We start from the raw sequence: 22,296 nt of genomic DNA, 5'->3' as shown, positions 1-22,296 counted from the left end.
ACCTGTCCTGTTAAACCGCTGTATGGTCTTGGCCACCGTGCTGCAGCTCAGTTTCAGGGTCTTGACAAACTTCTTACATTCTAGGACATCTTTATGTTGAGCAACAATTATTTTTTTCAGATCCTCAGAGTTCTTTGCCATGATGTGCCATGTTGAACTTCCAGTGACCAAATTTAAAATTTAACACACATGCTCCCCATTCACACCTGAGGCATTGTAACACTAACGAGTCACATAACATCGGGGAGGAAAAATGGCTAATTGGGTCCAATTTGGACATTTTCACTTAGGGATGAACTCACTTTTGTTGCCAGTGGTTTAGACATTAATGGCTGTGTGTTGAGTTATTTTGAGGGGAGAGCAAATGTACACTGTTATACAAGCTGTACACTCACTACTTTACATTGTAGAAAAGTGTAATTTCTTCAGTGTTCTCACATGAAAAGATATAATAAAATATTTACAAAAATGTGAGGGATGTACTCACTTTTGTGACATACTATATATAGATAGATGTGTATGTGTGTGTATATGTGTGTGTGTGTGTGTGTATATATTATATATATATCTATATATATACGTTGTTCTGCACTTTCACCTACATGGAGCACCCGCACACTGCCGACGAGCCACTGCTGCTGTGATTACTCACAGGGAAAGTCAATCTGCGGGTGCTGGGCACTGGATGTCCTCTGGCACCCACCAATCGTTGGGCAGAGACACAGAACAGAGCCCTGCCTATGTTAACAAGGCATAGCTCCATTCAGACAGGGGAGAAAGAGGTGGATTTGTGTCCCTGCAAAGCGGGGAATAAAATCCATTACATCCCTTAGTAAAAGCAGCATACAGTTTACATAAACACCCCTTTCCCCGTCTTGACAGTTTACACTAAAACACTGGTTAGGCACACAGTTAACCCTCTGATCACCCTCGATGTTTAACCCCTTCCCAGCCAGTGTCATTAGAACAGTGACAGTGCACATTTTTAGCACTGATCACTGTATAAGCCCTTGTACACACGATCGGAGATTCCGACGGAATGTGTACAATCGGAGCGTTTTGTCGGATATTCCAACTGTGTGTGGTCTGCATTGGACTGTTTCCGTCGGACCAAATTTTCCAACTTGCCGGAAATATTTTCCGACAAAATGCTCCGATCGGACATACTCCGATCATGTGTAGAGAATTCCGATCGGACAAAGTGCCACGCATGCTCAGATCAAATTCCTACATCAAAGCTATTGGCTACTAGCCTGAACGTAGTCCCGTCATAACGTCATCACGTTCTGAACTATCGGATTTTCCGACAACTTCGTCCAACCATGTGTATACAACAGTTTCGGACAAAATCCGCCGGACAAAATCCGCCGGACAAAATCCGACGGATTTGGTTGTCGGAATCTCCGACCGTGTGTACAAGGGCTTAGTGTCACTGGTTCACCGTAAAGTATCAAAAGTCTCAGTTAGTGTTCCATTGTCTGCAGTCCCACTATAAATCGCTGAGAGATGCCATTACTAGTATAAAAAAAAATTCCAGTATATATCCCATAGTTTGTAGCCGCTATAACTTTTGTGCAAACCAATCAATATACGCTTATTGGTTTGTTTTTTTGTTTACCAAAAATAAAGAAATTTAATTTTTTTTTTTTTTTTTATTGGATATGTTTTATAACAGTTGTCCATCTTTTTTTTGTTTATCGTGCAAAAAATAAAAAACGCAGTGGTAATCAAATACCACCAAAAGAAAGCTGTAGTTGTGTGAAAAAAATGACATACATTTTATTTGGGTACAACGTTGCGTGATCACGCAATTGTCAGTTAAACTAATGCAGTGACATATCGGAAATAAATGGCCTGGTCATGAGGGGGTGAATCTTCCGGAGATCAAGTGGTTAAGAAAGCAGACACAGCTTACAGCATGGCATCCATTTTCAATGTGGCAAAACAATGACCAGCAATGTCATTTACAGTATTTGAAAGCCAAGATCCTACAATGTACGTCATTGCCATTCCAGAAAAAGCCTTATGATTTCAGTGAAATTACCATTAAGTCAGCTCATATAACCCAGTTCCCCCTGCTAAACGTGATCTGGTGGCCTTCCATTCTTCTAATCTCTAATGTAACCATAGAGCAAGTGCTATGGGAGGAGGAAGCAGGGTGATCTGAGCTGCCTAAGAGAATGATTTAAATGGCTTTACAGCTTGTGCTATAAATTTGAAGATGAATTGTTCCACAGTGGCACCAGCTACAAAAGGTCAGTGAGGGCTTGCTTAAAAGCTCTTTTATTTCTTATTATAGATATGTAAATTCTTAAATGTCTATGGACTGATAACAGCTTCAGTTCATATAGAGTAGCTCACAAAAGTAAGTATACCCCTCACATTTTTGTAAATATTTTGATATACCTTTTCATGTGACAGCACTGAAGAAATTACACTTTTCTACAATGTAGTGAGTGTACAGCTTGTATAACAGTGTCAATTTTCTGTCCCCTCAAAATAACTCAACACTTAATGCCATTAATGTCTAAACCGCTGGCAACAAAAGTGAGTACACCCCTAAGTGAAAATGTCCAAATTGGGCCCAAATAGCCACTTTCCCTCCCCGGTGTCATGTGACTCGTTAGTGATATAAGGTCTCAGATATGAATGGGGAGCAGGTGTGTTAAATTTGGTGTTCTCGCTCTCATACTGGTCACTGGAAGTTCAACATGGCACCTCATGGCAAAGAACTCTCTGGGGATCTAAAAAAAAAGAATTGTTGCTCTACATAAAGATGGCCTATGCTATAAGAAAGATGGCCTATGCTATAAGACCCTGAAACTGAGCTGCAGCACGGTGGCAAAGACTATACAGTGGTTTAACAGGACAGGTTCCACTCAGAACAGGCCTTGCCATGGTCAACCAAGAAGTTGAGTGCACATGCCCAGCGTCATATCCAGAGGTTGTCTTTGGGAAAAAGACATATGAGTGCTTCCAGCATTGCTACAGAGGTTGAAGGGGTGGGGGGGTCAGCCTGTCAGTGTATAGACCATACGCTGCTGCACACTGCATCAAATTGGTCTGTGTGGCTGTTGTTCCAGAAGGACCCCTCTTCTAAAGATGATGTACAAGAAAGCCCACAGTTTGCTGAAGACAAGCAGACTAAGAACATTGATTACTGGAACCATGTCCTGTAGTCTGATGAGACCAAGATACACTTATTTTGTTCCGATGGTGTCAAGCATGTGTGGCAGTAACCAGGTGAGGAGTAGGATTGTGCAATTTGTTTCGTAACGAATCAAAATTTGGCCGAATAAAAAAATAACGAATTTGAACTAATATGAAAGAAATTATAGTGGATATAACGAATGAATTTGACATGATTCGGTAATTCGTTAAAGATCTAATGAAACAAAAGTTCAACTCAAAGTAAATCTTACAGTCCAATCAGCTGATTAATTTTGTGCCGGGGGTTGGATTACTGGCAAAGTGCATTCCTGAGAACTGAGTGAGAAGGGTGTTGTTTTGTATTTGAGCCGAGGAGAAGAGATATTGTCATTGTGTGTGTTAATAGATTCAATAAACAAACGACTTTCCAAACTACGAATCGTTATCACGAATAAATATACATACATAAATATCGAATTTCAATGAATACAAAAGAAATTATAGCGGATACGAATGAATTCGACATGATTCAGTAATTTCTTAACGATCTAATGAAACAAAAGGTCAACTCGAAGTAAATCTAACAGTCCAATCAGCTGATTAATTTTGTGCTGGAGGATGGATTACTGGCAAAGTGCATTCCTGAAAACTGAGTGAGAAGGGTGTTGTATTATATTTGAGCAGAGGAGAAGAGATATTGTCATTGTGTGTGTTAAAAGATTCAATAAACAAACGACTTTTCAAACTACGAATCACTATCACAAATATACATTCATAAATATCGAATTTCAGCGAATACGATCAAAATTATAGCGCATATAATGAATTAATTCAACATGATTCGAGATTCAGTATAACGAATATAGACACTCTACAGGAATAACAAATTATCTGAAAACGTATTAACGTAACATAACAAATATAACAGAACAAAATGATGTATTTTACGAATGACAACGAACCAAAACTAAACCAAATTTTCCATTGTGCACAAGTCTATTGAGGAGTACAAAGACAAATTTGTCTTGCCTACAGTCAAGTATGGTGGTGGGAGTGTCATGGTCTGGGGCTGCATGAGTGCTGCCGACACTGGGGAGGTACAGTTCATTGAGGGAAACATGAATGCCAACATGTACTATGACATACTGAAGCAGAGCATGATCCACTCCTTTTATAGACTGGGCCACAGGGTAGTATTCCAACATAACGACCCCAATCACAAGTCCAAGACGACCACTGCCTTGCTAAAGAAGCTGAGGGTAAAGGTGATGGACTGTCTCCAGACCTAAACCCTATTGAGCATCTGTGGGGCATACTCAAATGGAATGTGGAGGAGCGCAAGCTTTCTAACATCCACCAGCTCCGTGATGTCGTCATGGAGGAGGGGAAGAGGATTTCAGTGGCAACTTGTGAAGCTCTGGTGAACTCCATGCCCAAAAAGTTTAAGGCAATGCTGGAAAAAATAATGGTGGCCACACAAAATATTGATAAACCAAACTAGTCTCGCTGATCAAATATAGTGAAACAACCATATAACTAATGCCTTAAAACACTGTAAATCACTTGAGTGTAAAAATATCTATATAATACATATAATTGCATATAAAGTGAAGAGTTATTCATGAAATAAAGTGTCTGAAAGATAGCAAATGAAGCAAGTTCTATAATGGTGGCAATCCAGAAGGATGAAAAAGATTCCCAGGGCTTTCACCACCACCAAGGGAAAGAGATGGAGCTCTCCGTGTGGCAATCACCTGAAGGAATGGAGACTCTTACCGGAAAGGAGTGGACCTCCTGTTGCAGCAAGGTCACACACACCTGCAGATATAGCCCTCTGCAGGGTCTGATATGAATCCTGGCTCTAGGATGCACAGGCAGACTGGGGGCATCCTTCTCAATGTACTGCCACCGTCCATCTCCCTTCCTCGAGAGCACAATCTTTCAAGCTAGCACGGCGCATGCAGAGGAACAAAACCTCCAATAGTGCGTTATCTTTTAAAAACTGGTTTATTGTATAAAATATCTAGTTGGATGTACAAACATGAAAAACACTTTGCGGCAATAAAACTCGAAACACCGGCACTTCCGAGGTCACGTGGAGCGTGATGATGTCAACGCAAAGCTTCACCCAATGTTTTAGTTTTATGGTTGTTTCACTATATTTGATCAGCACAACAATTTTGGTTTATAAATTTTAGTACATGACTATATCTCATGTTTGTGTCGCTTATATATGTGTCGTTGTGTTGCTTATATATATATAAAAAGACAACGGGACACGTTCTCCAATGCAAAAATCTATTTTTATCTGATTTACTCTTGAAAGCATAACAATGTAATGCAGTGCCGCTATTGTACAGTTATGAGCATACCATGCTCTTCCTCGGGCTCTGTGCAATAATCTACTAACAACCTCATATTTACATACCAACACCACAGGGTGTAGCCTCACCAGTTTATCCCATTAGTTCCATTATCACTCCAATTCCAACTTACATTCGACTGGAACATCGGGCTCATCCCTAACAGTAGGTCACCCAGACTTTACGGGGTTCTAGGGTGCTCTAGAAAAGCATCAATACTACATGCCAAAAACCTGCATGCTATTACAAGTACACTTTAAGAACGGTATTAAGTTTTGTTGACAACATGCATTACAGAGAACATTCCTTCTAAAAACTGCTAAACACCACAATGGAAAGACTAGTGCCATTAATAAAAGCCTTGCATTTAGTAATCAATGCTTACCTGCGATCTCCAGCTACACTTTCCCCGTGCATCTCTGAAAATTGACATCTTTTTACACTGATTCAATGAACCATTCTTCAAACTGGCGCACGGGGAATGCTGTTGTGGAGCAGAAAGTATCTAAGAACTTACTTAATCCCACATGATGCTTATGAAAAGGAAGTTCCAAGCTAATCCAGAAAATAAGGATTGGAGGATCAGTAGAAGGTGTGTGGAGTATAAAACTGTAGACAAGTATATGTTTCCTAATCTTCTGATCTGCTATTGTGTCTTATGTCTGTCCAGGAGTGTGGTAAGTGCCTCAGCCTACATAAGAAATGCAAGCATGTGTCTATATTCTTTCCTATGTATTACAGTGCATGGAAAATCACTTTGTGGTCCAAAAAGGCTTACAATCTAAAGTTCCCATCAAGATCACACTGTATAAAAAGGAACATACCATCTAAATGCATATTGCTTTACAGGCCACAATGGGCCCTTGTACTAGCAGCTAGTGGGGATAAAAACTGGAGATCAGATTTCAGGTCATAGATGTTACTTACGGTAAGTCATTTGTTTTAGAAAGATGATCAAAGGATGATGGCATCAAAATAATAAGTAATAACTATTACAGTCACTTTTTCCTGCTCCTTCAATCCACACTTGTGGGATTAACTTGGAGTGACCCTTTAAAATCTATAAGTGCATGCGCACAAGTGAATGAACTCTGCTGGTATCAAAAAAATGGTACATATTCTAAATCCCCATGATTGTTCAACATATAGGACAACTTTTTTATGGTAGATATTTTTACTGATTTTGTTAAAATATCTGGGAACAGATATAATCTAACTGCCATTTCAATTTGAATGTTTCAATGCATATTCCTTGTTATGTGTGCATTAATATTACACACCTTTAAAAGTTGCATTAGAATTTAATGGTACTATATATATTTCTGCATCCCTAAGGGAACCAGACATTACTAATACCTACAATAGAAGGTACGTTCTTGGCCAAATACAGGGACCATTTCAATATATGGAAAAGTTGAGGGAATTAAACCAAAGGGTACATCAGCCTGGAAAGAGGAACCCTACCAAATGTACCACGTGAGCTTGCTGAAACTCTGGAGAGACCAGTAACAAGTGTCTGCTCTGGTTAATGCCAGGGTCCAAAGTTTATCTTGCCTATATGAATCGTGCTATCATCCTATACAGGTCACAAACTCAAGAAGCAAAGGAATTTTTAGAGAAGGGTGGAAACCTTTTTAGACCTGCCTAGGTCATTGACCATGTGATCCTCACAGAACACAATGTGAAGATCCATGTGAAAACATATATTGTTGCTGAAGTTCTTAAAAAGGCCATCTTGAGAATAACTTAGGAAATGCTAGAACTCAAAGTCATTGAAGAATCACAGAGTGAAGGTCAAGCATTAGTACCAAGACTTTAGAAAATTCCATGGAGTACCTAAGTTTGATGTGTATCCCAAGCCCCGGGTTGACAAATTTATAGAAGGCTTGGGACCAGCCAATTAAATCACCCCACTGGACCTCACCAAGAGATTCATTCTGCCACTGTTGCCCTTCAAATGGAAAGGGATAAATTGCTACGCCCTCTTCAAAAAAAGTACCTTAGTCTATATGGATAGCAAGGTTCTCTTCAACACATATATGGGGTTCAATCTTCCCTGTGTCAAGTAGTGTTAGGCTCTTTAATTAGAAAGGGTTTTACTGTCAACCCTGAGAAATATGCATTTGGAATTGAAGAAGCAAGGTACCAGAGGTATATTGTGGCTATGGGATCTCCATTGACCTATCAAAGAACAGGAAGTCAGTGATGATACAGTGGAATGCTGATGCTGAAGAAACTTTACTGAAGCTTAAGGCCACATTATACTAACAGCCATTGCTGGTTGAACCTGTTTTTTTCCCCAAGAATTTATTGTTCAGACAGATGTCTCTGTTGAAGGTTTGGGAGCAGTCTTGTCTCAAGGGGTCATTGAGGAAGAGCATGCCAAGGTTTTTCTCAGAAAATGATGGCTGTCAAGAACAATGGCGATGTGGTGAAGTAAGAATGCCTGGCTATAAAATGGGTTCTGGACTCTGTAGTACTTTCTGCTAGGCAAGAGATTCTATTTGGTGTTGAACTATGCCCCATTGCCTGGATGAAACAAAACATGCCAATGCAAAGGTGGTTCCTGTCTCTCCACTACCTCTGGGTTGAGGGGGGGGGGGGGGGGGGGGGTAGATGTACAGGACGCAAGGGATGGGCAAAATATCTTCTTAATATTTGGATTATAGTCCTTTTTAAGAGACAGGAGAGGGTTACTAGACCTGTAGGAGGGGGTTCAATGCAGGAAACTCCAAAGTACATGTGGAGTAGTAGAAATTGAAAGTGCGCAAAGAAAGCTGTTTGAACTGCAGAGCTGGTGAACACAGCTAAGATCTGTCTTAGCCGGGAAATAGTCAAAGTTCTCTGGACAGTAATAATCCCTCCTGTAGATAAAACCCCTGAGTTGGTGAGACCTTTTTGTATTTTCTTTGTGACCTCTGTTATTTGTGTTGGATAAAAGCATTTTTTGGGGTTTTGCTGCCGAAATAATTATTTTGATGGCCATTTTGAAATATAAAGCCTGTTTCTGTTTATTATACTTTAAAAAAAATAAAGCCTCTTTCTGTTTAATTGAAGTCAACCTTCAAAAACCTAATGGCTAAATTGCACTAGAACTACCAACACATTCTAGGGCCCAGAAACCTATATATATGATTGCTCGGAAAATGATAAATCACAACCCGTCACAAAGAAAAATCAAATACAAGCTGAATATCCAGCAAGTCCAAAGTCCACGCTACTGTGCCTAACCCAGCCCCTAACACCTGCCATATGGAATATAAAATAGTACCAGCATCTGAACATTCACTATAAAATAGACCTTTCAGTAATATGAGATTTAACCAATTCAGAACTGGAAATCCCTTGTACAAAAAGTCTATTTTGTATTTAAAATGCATGTTTAAAATCGAAATTTCAATGTAACATTTTCAGATATAATTCCTTAAATTACACATTGTAAGTTAGTGCACTGAAATTCATTTATCAAAGTTGAAGGAAAAGGACACGAAGAAATATTTAACTTCTTTTAACTGCACTAATTGTAGCTAAAATCTGATTTGGGCAAAACAGGTATTTTCATGTTCTTTGGCTTTATACATGAATTTCTGTGTACATTTGCTATTAAACAATAAAAAAGAGTGTTAATTCATAAATTACTTAATTTACTAAGTAAATTGCTTTACTTAAAGTAATCCTAAAGCCAAAATGTTTGCCATTTCTGGTGGATTGGGAAATAGGTAAAATCCCTGTCGGTTTTTTTTTCTGTCATCTTTTGTGGAAACAAGAAGTAGGAGGAAATCTCTATTATACAGTTGTCACCGTAACAACTGACCTAAGGCCGCGTACACACGGGCGGACTGTTCGCCCAACTTTGTTTGTCAAACAGTTTCGGCAAACAGTCCGCTCAAAATTAGCATGGACGGACATGGCCACACACGGCACTTTTTGAGCGGACTGTTTCAGCGAACTGTTTGCCAAACAGTTCGCTCAACTTTTGAAATGAACGGACTCGCCCACGTAAGGCGGAGGCAAATCCGCCCATTTCGAGCGCGTGTACAGGTAGGCGGGGCCCGCGAAGGAGACGTCGCGGGCTCCGCCGCCTGGAATGGACTTAAAGGGGAACCCCAACGCCGAAAAAAATCGGCGTGGGGTCCCCCCAAAGTCCACAACAGAGCCTTGTCCGAGCACGCTACCCGGCCGGCCAGGAAAGGGGGCGAGCGAGCGCGCCCCCCCTCCTGAGCCGTACCAGGCCGCGTGCCCTCAACATGGGGGGGTGCATTGGGGAAGGGGGGGCCACGCGGCCCCCCCACCCCAAAGCACCTTGTCCCCATGTTGATGAGGACAAGGGCCTCTTCCCGACAACCCTGGCCATTGGTTGTCGGGGTCTGCGGGCGGGGGGCTTATCGGAATCCGGGAGCCCCCTTTAAGAAGGGGGCCCCCGGATACCGGCCCCCCACCCTATGTGAATGAGTATGGGGTACAATGTACCCCTACCCATTCACCTGTGAAATAAAGTACAAAAAAAAACACAACACAGAGAAAAAATATTTTATTGCACAGCTCCGGGGGTCTTCCGTCTTCGGGGGTCTTCTCGCCGGACTCCTCCGCTATCTTCGTGTAGCTCTTTTACTAGCGGAGGAGCCCGGCTTTCTTCCTCCCCGCCGCCGGCCTCTTCTCCCGACTTCGGGGGTCTTGTCCCCCTCTTCGGTTCTTCTGCCGGGCCACCGCGCCTTCTTGTAGCTCTTTTGCAGGCGGTGGCCCGGTCTTCTGTCGCCGCTGCCTTCCGTTCTTCTGTCGCCGCCTTCGGTTCTTCTGCCGGGCCACCGCGCCTTCTTGTAGCTCTTTTACAGGCGGTGGCCCGGTCTTCTGTCGCCGCTGTCGCCGTCGCCGCCTTCCGTTCTTCTTCTTCTTCTTGTTCTTCTTCTTCTTCCCCAGGAGATGTTGACACGTCGCTCTCTCCGGCCGGAATGCCAGAGCCGCGCTGTGCGGTCACTTATATAGTGACAATGGGGCGGTGTCACATGGTATATGTCACATGGGTTGGTCACATGGGTTGATGTCACATGGGGACTATGACATCGTAAGGGGGCGGGGTCACCATGTGACCAACCCATGTGACATATACCATGTGACACCGCCCCATTGTCACTATATAAGTGACCGCACAGCGCGGCTCTGGCATTCCGGCCGGAGAGAGCGACGTGTCAACATCTCCTGGGGAAGAAGAAGAAGAACAAGAAGAAGAAGAACAAGAAGAAGAAGAAGAACGGAAGGCGGCGACGGCGACAGCGACAGCGGCGACAGAAGACCGGGCCACCGCCTGTAAAAGAGCTACAAGAAGGCGCGGTGGCCTGGCAGAAGAACCGAAGGCGGCGACAGAAGAACGGAAGGCAGCGGCGACAGAAGACCGGGCCACCGCCTGCAAAAGAGCTACAAGAAGGCGCGGTGGCCCGGCAGAAGAACCGAAGAGGGGGACAAGACCCCCGAAGTCGGGAGAAGAGGCCGGCGGCGGGGAGGAAGAAAGCCGGGCTCCTCCGCTAGTAAAAGAGCTACACGAAGATAGCGGAGGAGTCCGGCGAGAAGACCCCCGAAGACGGAAGACCCCCGGAGCTGTGCAATAAAATATTTTTTCTCTGTGTTGTGTTTTTTTTTGTACTTTATTTCACAGGTGAATGGGTAGGGGTACATTGTACCCCATACTCATTCACATAGGGTGGGGGGCCGGTATCCGGGGGCCCCCTTCTTAAAGGGGGCTCCCGGATTCCGATAAGCCCCCCGCCCGCAGACCCCGACAACCAACGGCCAGGGTTGTCGGGAAGAGGCCCTTGTCCTCATCAACATGGGGACAAGGTGCTTTGGGGTGGGGGGGCCGCGTGGCCCCCCCTTCCCCAAGGCACCCCCCCATGTTGAGGGCACGCGGCCTGGTACGGCTCAGGAGAGGGGGCGCGCTCGCTCGCCCCCCTTTCCTGGCCGGCCGGGTAGCGTGCTCGGACAAGGCTCTGTTGTGGACTTTGGGGGAACCCCCACGCCGATTTTTTTTTCGGCGTTGGGGTTCCCCTTTAAGCCCATTCCAGGCGGCGGAGCCCGCGACGTCTCCGTCGCGGGCCCCGCCTACCTTCACACGCGCTCGAAATGAGCAAACTTTCCTCCGAGCGGGAACAGTTTGCTCATTTCGAAAGTAGCCTACACACGGGCGGACTGTTCGCTCAAACACAGTTTCAGCGGACAGTTTTTCGGAATTTCCGAAAGACTTTGTCCGTCAAACTGTCCGCTGAAACTGTCCGCTGAAAGCCCACACACGAGCGGACTGTCCGCCCAAACACTGTTCAGCGGACAAAGTTGGGCGAACAGTCCGCCCGTGTGTACGCGGCCTTACTGGGAGGTTTCTTCTCTTTCCCCATTTTGGTAATTATTAGGACAAATTTATAAGATGAATCTTCCTAGTATGAACACAGACAGAAATAGAAACCTGTCAAGAGTTCTACCCTTTACCTCTCCTAAAAAAAAAAATGTTAAAGTTTTGGCTTTTAGATACTATTAATAAATTTTAACGGCAACCACGTGAATGTTCTGTAAGTCCAGGAAGTCCCCTTCGCGTGGTATCTGCTTCTCATCAATCTCAGGCATCAGGCCCCAGCTCATTCAAAGAAGGAGAGCACCACCGATTCATCTACAGACAGTTCCGGGGTATTGATCCCAGAGGCTACCAGTCCTGCTGACTCCCTGGACTGGCTGCTGACTCCCCCACAGATGCAGAACCACATGTAGAAGATGACGGTTCTGAGGATAACCCCATTGAGGACAGTGGGGCTCGCTGCCAAATTCAGTCTAACCCCGGGCAGCTCCTTGCAAAGTACTCTGATTATGTTGTTTGAGTTTGTTTTTCTGCTGTCACTGTAATATGTTTCTAACTGTTGTGTGTGTTGTTCCTTATTATCTTTTGAAGCTAAGGACAGAATCTGACAAACGGGGGGGGGGGGGGGGGGGTTGTTGGCAGGTGCGGTCTGTACTCCCCACTGTCGGTGTCGCTCAACCAAAGTGTCAATAAAGAAGGGGAGGGACTACGTTCCTTTATGATTTTCTGCAGTCGCCAGGGGAACAGCTGTCAAGTTGGATGCTGGTGCCCATCATGACCTCCGCAGCCTTCTTGGGTGAGGGTGGAGCTTATTTAAGGGCCTGGCCTACTGATACAGTGCGCATTGTGTGAATGGTTAGTGTAGGGACAGCTTCCCTGTCTGTCAGGGACAGCACGTAGCGGCAGGGAGAATTTCCAGAGGAGTAAGGAAAGCACAGGGATTAGGCTATCTCCTCCCAGGAAGCCGCCAAATTGGGTGTGAACCGGCCAGGCCACATTCCTGTTCTTCACTGCAGAAGTTGTTGGCATTATCTCAAGATAACGCTCTTCTGTTACTGTTTTGTTTGAGGCTCTGGCCGGCTGTGCCTACCCACCGGGCCTAATTGTGCATTGAATAAAAAGTGCAGCGCTAAAGATTTTAGAGCTGCAGTTTTTATTCACTGTACTTTTGAACTTGTTTGTGTGCTAGCGGCTTGGCTGTGTTCATTCACAGATTGTGTCCATATATATTACACAATTTTTTAAGTTTTTTTCACTTGCATTTGTAGGGTAGCGGGGTGTTTTCCTCCTTCCACCTAATTGTGCATTGTTGGAACTTAATACACTGTTCTCATTTCTCTCGCCCTCCGTGTGTTTTCTGCTCGCCAACACACCAAGCTGTACCCTACTTTCATGGATTTAAATGCCGGGGTATTTCCTGACATCTGTTAGAACTGAAGAAGTGGATTGGAGAAGCTACGGGACGTCTTCAACATTACAAAACACAACAGTTGAATGAGACTAACTACTACTTGCTATCTAAATTGTATCTGTATCACACCTCATTTATTTGCTTTGTATTGCTCGCATGCCCAAGGTGCCATCATTCAGTAGTATACAGGCACACCCCACTTTTAAGTACACAATGGGGTTTATTTATTAAAGCTGGAACGTGCAAAATCAGGCTCACTTCTGCATAGAAACCAATGAGCTTCCAGGTTTTATTACCAAAGCTTAATTCAACAAGCTGAGATTAGAAGCTCATTGGTTTCTATGCAGAAGTGAGCCTGATTTTGCACTTTACAGCTTTAGTAAATAAACTCCATTGTGTACTTAAAAGTGGGGTATGCCTGTACGTACCTTTGGTATGTTATTGTCTGTTAATGTACAATTATGCCTTTTTACTGCATTAATAAAAATGTATTGAAACAAAATTGTATCTGTATCCAAATGAAAGGAAACATTCACCTTTTACACAAATTGCTTATTGAACACAAATTCAAAGCAGGAGTGTAAAAAACAAAAAAAAACTTTATTCTAAATGCTGTGGCATTAAAAATGAACACTGCACAGTGTGTTTGCAGATCCTTGCATGTATGATTTTCTGCTAAGCTTGCTATTTATCAATCTTTCACAATTCAGACAGCAGCATTCATTCTTCAGGAAAATCTGAGTAACCCCCCAGTAACCTGCTTCTGTTTTGTATTTAATGGGATTTTCCACAGTCATAAAGACATTGAAAACACTTGGTGATGTTCCAGTCAGCATTGGGACATTAACCCTCTGCAATCCTCTCTTAATCAGCAATTTTAAAGGAGTAACCTAAAACTCCAAATATCTTTGAGGTCACAAATTCATCATGACGATACATACCAATCAGAATGTATTGCTAAAAACTGAAACCCCTTTGAGATGACTTTGTTAAAGGGCAACTCCACTCAAGTAGTGGAGTTGGCCTTATATTTCAGCTTTGAGTGACTGCTGGCAGGTGGGTGCCCTGATTGCCCACTTTTTTTGTTTAATATGACATTTATGCAGCTGTCCGTCCCATCTGTCCCATCCACTGGCCTGTCTATCAGACCAGGAGCGGAGAGAGTGCTCTGAAAAATACTGTTTGTCTCCATGCTACAGGTCACACAGGTGGCAGGCAGGTCAGTAGGCAGGGACAGAAGCCAGCAATTGCATAAGTGACAAATTGAAAAAATTTGCAGCCAGTCACAGCGTTGGGGCCCAGAGCACTCACCAGCAGTTGCAATGAGGTTGTCCATTGGGAGGGAGGGGGGCTCTAAGATGGGTGCAGTTTTGTCCTGGAGGGGTGGGGGGATTGTATTGGGAGGAGGGAAGAATATTTTGTTTTGGGAGACACTCTCAGCAAGGAGAGGCTTGCCCATTAAGGGTGCATGGGCGCTACCCCCCATCTATGCGACCGGCCCCCATGCAGGACGCTGGATGCATGAATTCCAATTGGGGTGTGTTAAGCACGTGTTTAGAGCCAGAGGCTCTGATAGGCTTCAAAAAAGGATGAGCTTGAGTCACAGAGCACTGCGAACCGAGCTCTTCCAGTTGTGTGACAAAAGCAAATGAGTATTTTTGCTATTTTCACACTGATTCTCCTCCTGGCCAATCAGGAAGCAGGTCTGAGACTCTTTACCCAGTTGGCCGAAAGGAGAAGCCTTCTGATTGGCCGCCGAGGAGCAGGGAGAAGGAATCCGCTGTGATGCTCATGGAGGAGAGACGGGGAAGGCACGCATGATGCCTACTGCCTGTTGCCTGGGTGAAGTACTGCCAGCCATAGATGGGGTAAGTGCTCCGGAACCGACCGACTGGACCGGTGGGGGGGAGGCGGGATGGGGGGGTGGCTGTGGGTGCAATGTTTGCTGCTCCAGGTCTTTCACCTCCCTAGAAGAGCCCCAGACTAATGGCAAATGGAATAACATGCTAACATTTTTACTGACATTTTTACTAACATATCTACTGCCATTGTCTCTCCACCAGAATTCTAGAGTGTTGGTGTAACATTGTCTTTGGTGGATTCTTTGTAATGTAGAATAAATGCAAAAGGGAATATATTCAGTATAGTATATATATATATAAATGCGATATGCTTTAAAACTTTGTGAGAAGGGGGTTAAAGACCAACTACTTTAGTAGCGCAACCCAGCAGCACCACCCAAAGCTGAAAAGTCATTTTTTGATGAAATTGTCATGTTAAAATAGTCATATACTGTATTTCTACTAACATAAGGCTATGTTGGGGAAAGAATATACATACAATGCTGATTCTTTTATACTCACCGGAATTTGCTGTTGTGAATGAGCTTCGAAGAGATTCCATTGTATTAGCAAATTTTTTGTGTTGGTTGAAAGGGATGAAAGGGTATATGCACAGTTTAGAGTGACACTATTTCCTGCAGTCACATTGATTATGGGATTTGGTATTGTCACTGTTACGCAATGAGCCAAACCTTTGGAGAGAGATAACAAGTATTAGGTATACTCAGGCTGGATTAATTGCTTTAAAGCTCTCATATATTCTGCAGTGCAGGCCATCATTTGTCATTTATGTATTTGTCTAAAGCCAATTAGTCATTTAAATGCAGATCTCTTGAGTTCAGGATACACAAAACTAAAAATAGGTTTATATCTTAAAAGATAAGATTTTGCTACCATTTTTCAGATGTAAAGTATGTAAATCTTAAATTAGGGCACAGCTGTTTTTTTTGTTTTTTTTTTGGTCTTTTTTTTATCAAAAGTCTGTTTTGTTAGTAAATCTCACATTTAAAATCCAATGAATCAAAACTATGGGGGTTATTTACTAAAGGAAAATCCACTTTGCACTGCAAGTGCACTTGGAAGTAAAGTCGCTGTAGATCTGAGGGGGACATGCAAGGAAAATAAAAAACAGCATTTTAGTTTGCACTTGATTGGATGATAAAATCAGCAGAGCTTCCAGTCATTTCAGATCTACCCCTTAGATTTAGAGCGACTGCACTTCCAAGTGCACTTGCAGTGCAAAGTGGCTTTTCCTTTCGTAAATTACTCCCTATATGTCATAAAACAATTATATACAGACATGTTTATATATATATATATATATATATATATATATATATATATATATATATATATATATATATATATATATATATATATATATATATATATATATATATATATATATATTCATATATTTTATGTATATTATTTCATACAATCTGAGTTATGGGAGCTTGGAATTGGTCATGTAAGCCCTTGTACACACGGTCGGACATTCTGACAACCAAATCCGTTGGATTTTGTCCGACGGATTTTGTCCGAAACTGTTGCATACACACGGTCGGACAAAGTTGTCGGAAAATCCGTGATGACGTTATTTCGTTATGACGGGACTACGTACAGGCTAGTAGCCAATAGCTTTGGTCTAGGAATTTGTTCTGAGCATGCATGGCACTTTGTCCATCGGAGTAGGCTACACATGATCGGAGTATGTCCGATCGGAGCATGTTGTCTGAAAATTTTATAGACAAGTTGAAAAACTTGGTCCGTTGGATATTCTGATAGAAACAGTCCGATGGAGACCACACACAGTCGGATTATCCGACAATACGGTCTGATCGCACACATTCCGTCGGAATCTCCGACCGTGTGTACAAGGGCTCACATTCACACTTCCCTAGGAATAGAATAGCCACAGTGTTCATTTTATAGCTCTTTACTACACATTATACAAGACAATTCTTACAAATTGTTACCCGGTACTTCGCATCATTTAATTCAACACAATATTATTTTTTGGAAGAACATTAGAAATCAAACTCTAATTTTAAATCCCACTAAAATCCAGTGAAAAAAAAAAAACGATATTTCACAAAACAGATGTATGCAGAGATTTTTTTTTTACATACATCCTATGTATATTATTTCATACATCCTGAGTTATGGGAGCTCGGAAACACTCAACACTATATGTAACTTTAACATTTCCCTAGGAATGGAATGGCCACAATGGTAATTTTAGAGCTCCTTACTATACATTATACAGAACAATACTTACAAATTGTTACCCGGTACCTCGCATCCTTTAATTTAACACAATATTATTTTTTGAAAGAACATTATAAACCAAACACTAATTTGAAATCCCACTACTTGCATTCAATAAAGTGCTTTGTTTTTACTGTTATAAAATTCTCTTTTTGGTTGATATCAGATTTTAGGTTCCATCTCTATTGTCACACTGCTATCAATTTTGAGAAACCACCTCCACTGCCTTAGATGTCCACGCACTTAGACCCCAACCATCAACTGATTACTTTGTGGGTCTAAAAGGAAAGAATTATTTAATAAAGATTAACTTCTGGACACTGCTTCAAAGAATTGTTTTGACCGGGTCAACCTTTTGTGCCATTATTATAATTTCCTTTGTATCGCTGTGTATAACCCACAATACATTACATACATATAAGTATACATGGTTGTGAATTTTTTTTAGCAGTCGGAACAATCTTTTTCTAAAGTCTGCAATATGGTTGAGACTCAGTTGGGAGTGATCCAATAATTCTCTGAACTAGTCAAACCCACATCAAAAGAGTGTTCAAAGATTTTGTATACATCTTTTAAATTTGCTTCAGAATCTATCAATGCTGTAGTTATTATTACCTGTAAGGCTCAATAGCAGGGCCAGTATCCTGAGACAGAATGAGTGCATGGCGTCAAGATGCATGGACTGTGAAGTACCAGGTGCTTTCGTGGTTTAGCTTGAATCGTTTGTGACTTCTACTCACAGTTTCCACTTATCGCTGAGCATCAGTAAATCAACAAGGGCTTTTTCACACTACACAGGTTTTATCAAGCACACTCCCCAGACATCTCCCAATATGGCTCTGTGGGTATTTGTATTTTCAGTTGAACTATATATCTGGGTGTGTGCACCTAATACATTTGTAATCTGTGTTAACCCGTCTGTTCTGGGAGGGAATTACACACTCATTGAACTATGTATAAATTACTAATTGCATATTGCTAGTGTGAATTAGTAAACAAGGTTGGTGGTTGTCCACAGCTGGATTTAATGGGTTACCAAAAAAGCATCATTTAAGGCTGGGCATAGATGTTTTGAATCTCGACCAAATAAGCAGGAACTGGCCGAGATTTGAACCATGTGTGTGCAAGTTGATTGTACCAAGTTGATCGATTGTTCAACTTGAGTGCAACCAGCCTGCCAGATTGTGCTTGCAATTATCGCTAGCGCCTGGTATAGCCACTAGTAATAATCACTGTCATCTCCTGGCGGGGACAACTTCCCCCGCCTCCCTTCTGGGAGAATACAATGGCTCGCAGGAGGGATTCCCCTGTCAACACTGTCTGTGTTGATGGGGCAATTGAGTGAATTTCTTTCCTGCAACCTGTGTTTGCAGTAGCTATTGCTATTGGAGTTATGTTAATCCCCATTGCTGCAGATTTTTTTAAATTTATTTTTAGGTTGGAAATATTGCCATAAATTTTTGTAACAAAACACTGCGCTATTCTTACCAAAAAATAAATAAACCACACAAGAGAGCTGCTAACACATCACCGGGGTATCAAGTGTAAGGTAAACAATGTTATGAAAAAGTGTAGCGCTTCTCAAAGCTTCAAATATCCTTAATCTTACTTATAAGTGTGAAATTATATAATTACAGTGAAAAAATCCCACTATAAAGTAGTGCTCATAACACATAGATTCTTACGTAAATTGCATATATAAGTGACTCAAAAAAAGAAAGTTTTACCAAAAACATCCAAGAGATAAAATAAAGGAAAAAAAGGGAAAAAACAAAGTCCCAATAGTAAAATACAGAGTCCTTTGTGTATAGTGTCTTTGTATAGTCCACAGGTGTGTAGGAAATATATTACACCTCCTTTCAAAAAGGTTCATGCATTAGTCTCGTGAGGTTCCCGTCACCAGGCGAATTGAAGGCTTACCGGAGTTATTGGATCCTCACAAATTTACATTTGGGGGATCATACAAGCTTTTGCAACTATGTGCAGATTCTCCCAGCAACCAGTTATCCAGGGGGACCTCGAATATAGGCAATCACTTCATATGTTGAGAGGTATTTTAACTCCAGCCAGATATACCCATAGGCATGTTAAGAACATACGAAGAAAAAAACAGGGACCAAAAATAGCAAAATTCAGTTTTTATAGAAACAAATAGAAAATAAAAGTACAAAACTCACATGTGTACAGTAGTTTGAGCGCTTAACAGGATAAAACACAATTGCAGCAGAGACCCGACGCGTTTCGTCGTAGATAACGTCTTCTACGACGAAACGCGTTGGGACTCTGCTGCAATTGTGTTTTATCCTGTTAAGCGCTCAAACTACTGTACACATGTGAGTTTTGTACTTTTATTTTCTATTTGTTTCTATAAAAACGGAATTACGCTATTTTTGGTTTCGTCGTAGATAACGTCTTCTACGACGAAATGCGTCGGGACTCTGCTGCAATTGTGTTTTATCCTGTTAAGCGCTCAAACTACTGTACACATGTGAGTTTTGTACTTTTATTTTCTATTTGTTTCTATAAAAACGGAATTACGCTATTTTTGGTTTCGTCGTAGATAACGTCTTCTACGACGAAATGCGTCGGGACTCTGCTGCAATTGTGTTTTATCCTGTTAAGCGCTCAAACTACTGTACACATGTGAGTTTTGTACTTTTATTTTCTATTTGTTTCTATAAAAACGGAATTACGCTATTTTTGGTCCCTGTTTTTTTCTTCGTATGTTCTTAACATGCCTATGGGTATATCTGGCTGGAGTTAAAATACCTCTCAACATATGAAGTGATTGCCTATATTCGAGGTCCCCCTGGATAACTGGTTGCTGGGAGAATCTGCACATAGTTGCAAAAGCTTGTATGATCCCCCAAATGTAAATTTGTGAGGATCCAATAACTCCGGTAAGCCTTCAATTCGCCTGGTGACGGGAACCTCACGAGACTAATGCATGAACCTTTTTGAAAGGAGGTGTAATATATTTCCTACACACCTGTGGACTATACAAAGACACTATACACAAAGGACTCTGTATTTTACTATTGGGACTTTGTTTTTTCCCTTTTTTTCCTTTATTTTATCTCTTGGACGTTTTTGGTAAAACTTTCTTTTTTTGAGTCACTTATATATGCAATTTACGTAAGAATCTATGTGTTATGAGCACTACTTTATAGTGGGATTTTTTCACTATAATTATATAATTTCACACTTATAAGTAAGATTAAGGATATTTGATATTTGAAGCTTTGAGAAGCGCTACACTTTTTCATAACATTGGAAATATTGCCATATCTGTTAAACTCTGAGAAGATTTGGTTGGGATACCACAGGGTTAGTTAAAGAAAACAAGAGATCATCCGCATAAGCTGAGATTTTGTATTGGGAATGACCTATAGTCAATCCTATTATATCTGGGTTCGAGCGTATACTGCACAGAAAGGGCTCTAGAACTAAGGCAAAAAGAAGGGGTGAGAATGGACATGACTGCCTGGTACCATTTGAGATGGTGAAGGGAACTGATAGGACTCCACTGGCTTTAACTTGAGCTGTTGGTGTGGAATAAATATTGGGGATCCATTGCAACACTTTATTTCCCAGGCAAATGTGTTTAATAACATGAACTCCCAATTGACACAACCGAACGCTTTCTAAGCATCTGTGCTGAGGAAGGCGCACAACGTTTTAGTCACAGAGGCCACATTAACCAAAATTAGCACTTTGGTTGTGTTATCTCTCGCCTCTCGTGAGAGGACAAAGCCCACCTGATCTAGATGTACTATATCCTTCATGTGTTGGGATAACCTATTGGCTAGTATCTTCGTTCATTCAGGAGGGATATAGGTCTGTAGGTGCTGCATGCAGTTGGGTCTTTACCCTCTTTAGGGATAAGGGAGATGTGGGCCCTCATAGTATCCCTAGGGAGGTGTCCCCTTCAGAAAGAACATTGAACATTTTCACCATGTAGTGGCCTAGAACTGGTTGGAGGGATTGGTAGATTGGTAATGCAGGGTGAACCCATCAGGGCCCGGCACTTTCATCCCTTTTACTGCACATTGCAGTTCCTCTAGGGAGATGGGTTCGTCCATCTCTGCCCCATTTCCTCAGTAAGTTGAGAGATACAGGATGAGGTAAGGTAGTACTCTATTGCAGTTTCGTTGGTTGGTCGCTTCGGGGAGAATGTATGTATTCAGTCTGTGTTGTCTAACTGCTTTGGCCAGTAGTTTCCCACATTTGTTTCCAGATTCATAGATGACAGAATTGTAACGCTACTTTATCTTTTTAATGCAATAGGTCCACTGTTTGCCTTCTAAGGGACAACAGTTCTGTTTCTAATGAGGCTACTGGTGTGCATTTATGTTTCACTTCTGCTTCACATATCCTATGAAGGAGCAGAAGCAGTCGCCGTTACCATTCTTGCTTGATGTGTGCCCCTTGTTTAATTAGGACCCCTCTTATTACGGTCTTATGGGCTTCCCAAATTATACCCGGATCACAATCTGTAGTGTCATTCGTTTCAGAAATAAAGTTTTAACTAGTTTGTGACATCAGTCAGAACTGCCGGTGTTTGTAGTAAGCTTTCGTTCAATCTCCAGAACCTAGATCTGACTGTCGAGGTTGGTGAGAGGATGTAGTGCATGGTGATAGGTGCATGGTCCGACCAAGTGATATTGCCTATCACTGGGTCATGTACTGCCTCTAGCTGACTGTGGGGGACAACAAAGTAATCGATTTGTGAGTATATTTTGTGTGGGGATGAGAAGAGTAGTGGAGTCTCCACACATCTATCAGTTGGGGCGAGACCAGATGAGGTGTCCTCTGAGGGGGCCAAGGGTACATTAAAATCACCCCCTACAATCAACTGGCCTTCTTTAAAGTCCATGAGCAAGTTCAGTGTACTATGCCGAAAGGCATCTTGTCTGTCATTAG

The 22,296-nt window shown here is 42.1% G+C and overlaps 1 protein-coding gene across 2 annotated transcripts in view; it reads right to left on the bottom strand.

Moving 5' to 3' along the window:
- VSIG1 (V-set and immunoglobulin domain containing 1) overlaps positions 1-18,209 on the bottom strand; it is a 45,212-nt gene extending 27,003 nt beyond the window's left edge. Inside the window, exons 1-3 of one of the 2 annotated variants that reach the window (XM_077478872.1) lie at positions 17,989-18,209; positions 15,625-15,794; positions 5,899-5,997 (exon numbers count right to left, since the gene is read on the bottom strand). In XM_077478872.1, coding sequence (XP_077334998.1) covers positions 5,899-5,997; positions 15,625-15,794; positions 17,989-18,052 — 333 coding nt within the window. In that variant the 5' untranslated portion in view covers positions 18,053-18,209. The remainder of the gene's footprint in view (positions 1-5,898; positions 5,998-15,624; positions 15,795-17,988) is intronic. The other variant, XM_077478880.1, reaches the window with a different exon arrangement.
- Positions 18,210-22,296: the final 4,087 nt, after the last annotated feature.

The sequence above is a fragment of the Lithobates pipiens genome, unplaced genomic scaffold (assembly GCF_037356315.1).
Source record: "Lithobates pipiens isolate NorthernLeopardFrog02 unplaced genomic scaffold, aLitPip1_a1.2 Scaffold_1, whole genome shotgun sequence".
NCBI lineage: Eukaryota > Metazoa > Chordata > Amphibia > Anura > Ranidae > Lithobates > Lithobates pipiens.
The sequence above is the reverse complement of the archived record's forward strand: the minus strand, read 5'-3'. Positions and strand labels throughout refer to the sequence as shown.